This window comes from Zeus faber (genome assembly GCF_960531495.2).
Source record: "Zeus faber genome assembly, chromosome: 1".
Taxonomy (NCBI): Eukaryota; Metazoa; Chordata; class Actinopteri; order Zeiformes; family Zeidae; genus Zeus; species Zeus faber.
This window is the reverse complement of record NC_137193.1, coordinates 11,478,701-11,481,957: the sequence shown is the minus strand read 5'-3', so window position 1 is coordinate 11,481,957 and position 3,257 is coordinate 11,478,701. Positions and strand designations below refer to the sequence as shown.

Genomic DNA, 3,257 nt, shown 5'->3' with positions numbered 1-3,257 from the left:
CTCCGCGTGGACTGTCGGCGCCGCAAGGTCAAATGCTTTCGGTTCGGGAACTACGACGCCGGCGTTGTCGTTGTCCCCCCCCCCCGACGATTCAGGCGGCTCTCCTCCGTGATTAAAAATAAATAAATAAATAAAAAGTTGAAAAAGTAAGAATTTCTCCCTTTTCCCCCCCGTCACCTCGAGCGGTGGGGTTACCCTGCCTCCGCCGCTCCGAGTGTGCTGCTCAAACGTCACACTTCACTGCGACTCACCACGGGATGTGGAGTCACGGTGGAGCCCATGTGAGTCTCTGAGGCGCCGCGTATCGGTGTGTTAATATCTGAAATCGCCAGATCGGTTTTCGCCGGGTATTGTCTATTGAGGATTCTGAGTTGTTATCGCATTGTCTCTCCAAAAACACACCAAAAATAAAAAAAACACTGTATTTCTTCTACTTCTTATACCCCCACGTGTCCATACGTTGGTTTGTGGCTATTTGTAGATGTTCCTTCCAAACCGCACAACCAACACACGTCTGACTCTCTCAGTTAAGGATGGAAAGATAGCATTGGTTTTACGTTGGTTTCAGATTGGGAAGCCAATATTTTAGATGTGTGACAGTATGTTTGTTTGTCTTTAAGTCTTTGAGTTGCCATGTAGCAGTTGTCCCCTTAGACAGTAACTGATTGTAAACCTCTCTCTCTCTCTCTCTCTCTCTCCCCCCCCCCCTCTCTCTCTCTTGATGTGACCGGGCAGGTGGTGACCCCCACCCGCGTGGGACAGTCCTACACCTACAGCCCCGGCCAGCACAACCAGCAGGACCTCTACGACGTCCCGCCCAGCAGGGCGCAGGGGGTACGTGTCTCCCGCTCTGTCAGCACACACTCCCGCAGCGCCCACAGCGTGGTTATTTAAAACCTGGACAAGGATACCACAGGATATTAACGCTAATAATATGATGAAGTGTATTTGAAAGAGTGATCAAACAAGACTAGAATGCAGGCCGGGCGGTCCCTTCAGTCAAATAAAATCAACAGATTTGCAGGGCCATTATTTTGTGTCCAACCATCGCATGACGCTTGATCCCTCCTTTCCGTGTCTTTCAGGTGTATGACATTCCTCCCGGTAAAGTGATGGGGTCGCCTTACGCGGGGCAACGCGGCAACCACGCCCGAAACCAAGGAATCTACGACATCCCCCCGTCCCAAACAGACGCCAGGACACAAGGTGTCTACGACGTACCGCCCTCGGCGCAAGGGGTAAAAAAATAAAAAATAAATAAACTCTATCTCCACAAAAAAAACAACAAAGAGCTGCTACCGCAATTAAAGTGCACGTTGGCCAGACGATCGCTTCATTCCGGTTCAATAAAGTGAAATTGAGGAAGTGGTTGCCAGAAAATGGGACTATGCGCTATCGATACCGTTCCTCGTGTTCTTCTTAATTGGCTGTAACGAATGAATAATATGGGAAATGATCATATTGTGACATTTCTGTGGCGGCACGTAATGAAAGGCCTGTCTGCCAGTACCGTTCAACATCCCTTCCCACCGCCCTGTGAACTCTCCAGAAAGGGAAATAAAGAAAGGGAAAAAAAAAGTCAAGGACATAAATGGTTTCTGTCCAGAGGCTCTAAGATTTCACCAGGCTTCCAGATCCCGCCGGGCTTAAGGGCCGTTGGTTGTGTTTGTAATAACCTGAAATATGCCCGGGAGCTGCTACTTGCGTCGGCGGTGGTTGCCGTTTGGGGTGGGGGCCCGTCCGGCCGTGGGAATCACCGAGAGGCCGCCGCTGCACGCCCCGCTGCTCCGCGGCGCTTTGTGCCGCGCACATCAGAACGCATACTCTGCACCGTCGAGACCTTGTTATCGACGCGGGGCTTGGAGCTTGCAGTATGTGCTGCGTTTCAACTGACGCAGCATTTAGGGGAAGCAATCAGGGGCAGAACTTTGAGTTTTGCAAATATAGTACCGACTCGCAACCAGAAGACCTTTCACTTCCTTAATTTCCTCAACTGCAATACTGTTTTGTTTTTTCAATCCGGTGAAGACGTGTAGACTAAGTGTATTTCTGTCTCTTTTTGCTGTGTGTGTGAAAAAGTACTCATGGCCTTTGCTGCCCCGCCACAGGTTTACTCGGTGCCTCCCTGCAGAACCAACCCGGCTCTCCAGGAGGGCAACTACGACTTCCCCCAGCCTCTCAAACAGAAACAGGAGGGCATCTACGACGTGCCCCCGCCCGCCCACCCCAAGCCCGCACTGGGTCCCCAGTCCACCTACGACTTCCCCCCAAACTCGGAGCCCTCCTCCGCCCATCACCAGCACCACCACCCACACCAACAACCCCACCCCCACCTGGTGGCCAATGACAACGAAGGCATTTACGACGTCCCTCCCCCGACCCTCCACTCGGCGGCGGGTTGCCAGGGCGACCTCTACGACGTCCCCCGGGGCATGCAGCCCCACCAGCACAGAGCCTCCCCCACCGACAGAGACGGAAACAAGGGCGTCTACGACATCCCTTCCCAGGATTCGCGCTGCGTGGCGGACGCGACGGACAGTGTGAACCGCCTGTCCTTCTCCAGCACAGGCAGCACCCGCAGCAGCATGTCCACCTCCTCGTCCTCCGCCGGCTCCAGCGCCGAGGGCCGCCTGGCGCTGGACCTGGACGCCGCCGTCCAGAGACTGTACCGCCTGCAGCAGGCCGTGGACGTTTCGGTGGGGGCCTTGCAGACCCTGGTGACCTCCCCGCACTGGAGGACTGTCCCCTTCATGGAACGCCATGCCAACGACGTCCACACGGTGCTGGACAGGGTGCGGGCCGCCCTGGGCGACTTCCTGGTGTTCGGCAGGGGGGCCGCCGCCAATGCCACGGCCCTGTCGGACTCCAGCCTCCACAGCAAGCTGAGGAGGCAGCTGGGGCGCCTGGAGGACTCCCAGCAGATCCTCCTGCAGACCTACCAGGCGCTGGAGAACTGCGGCTGGGCGGTGAACGCCCTGGTCGCCTCCTCCGCCGCCGCCAAGCACCACAACAAAAGCGACGAGCTGGACCGCTTCGTCATGGTGTCCAGGACTGTGCCCGACGACGCCAAGCAGCTGGCCTCCACGGTGGGGGGCAGCGCCGAGCTGCTCTTCAGGCGGGGGCTCGCGGACGGGTCGCTCTCCAGAGGAGGCACGCCGGAGGAGAGCATGATCCACCCGCTCACGTCGCCGTCCTCGGACAACGACAACTACGGCTGCCAGACGAAGCCCTTCCCGGTGCCGTCCAGCCAGGACAAG

The 3,257-nt window shown here is 56.5% G+C and overlaps 1 protein-coding gene across 1 annotated transcript in view; it reads left to right on the top strand.

Moving 5' to 3' along the window:
- Nucleotides 1-3,257, top strand: part of nedd9 (neural precursor cell expressed, developmentally down-regulated 9) — a 25,480-nt gene that overhangs the window by 19,837 nt on the left and 2,386 nt on the right. Inside the window, exons 3-5 of the mRNA XM_080012769.1 lie at nt 736-834; nt 1,086-1,238; nt 2,109-3,257. The exon at nt 2,109-3,257 is cut by the window's right edge and continues 69 nt beyond it. Of these exons, the coding sequence (XP_079868895.1) occupies nt 736-834; nt 1,086-1,238; nt 2,109-3,257 (1,401 nt within the window). The remainder of the gene's footprint in view (nt 1-735; nt 835-1,085; nt 1,239-2,108) is intronic.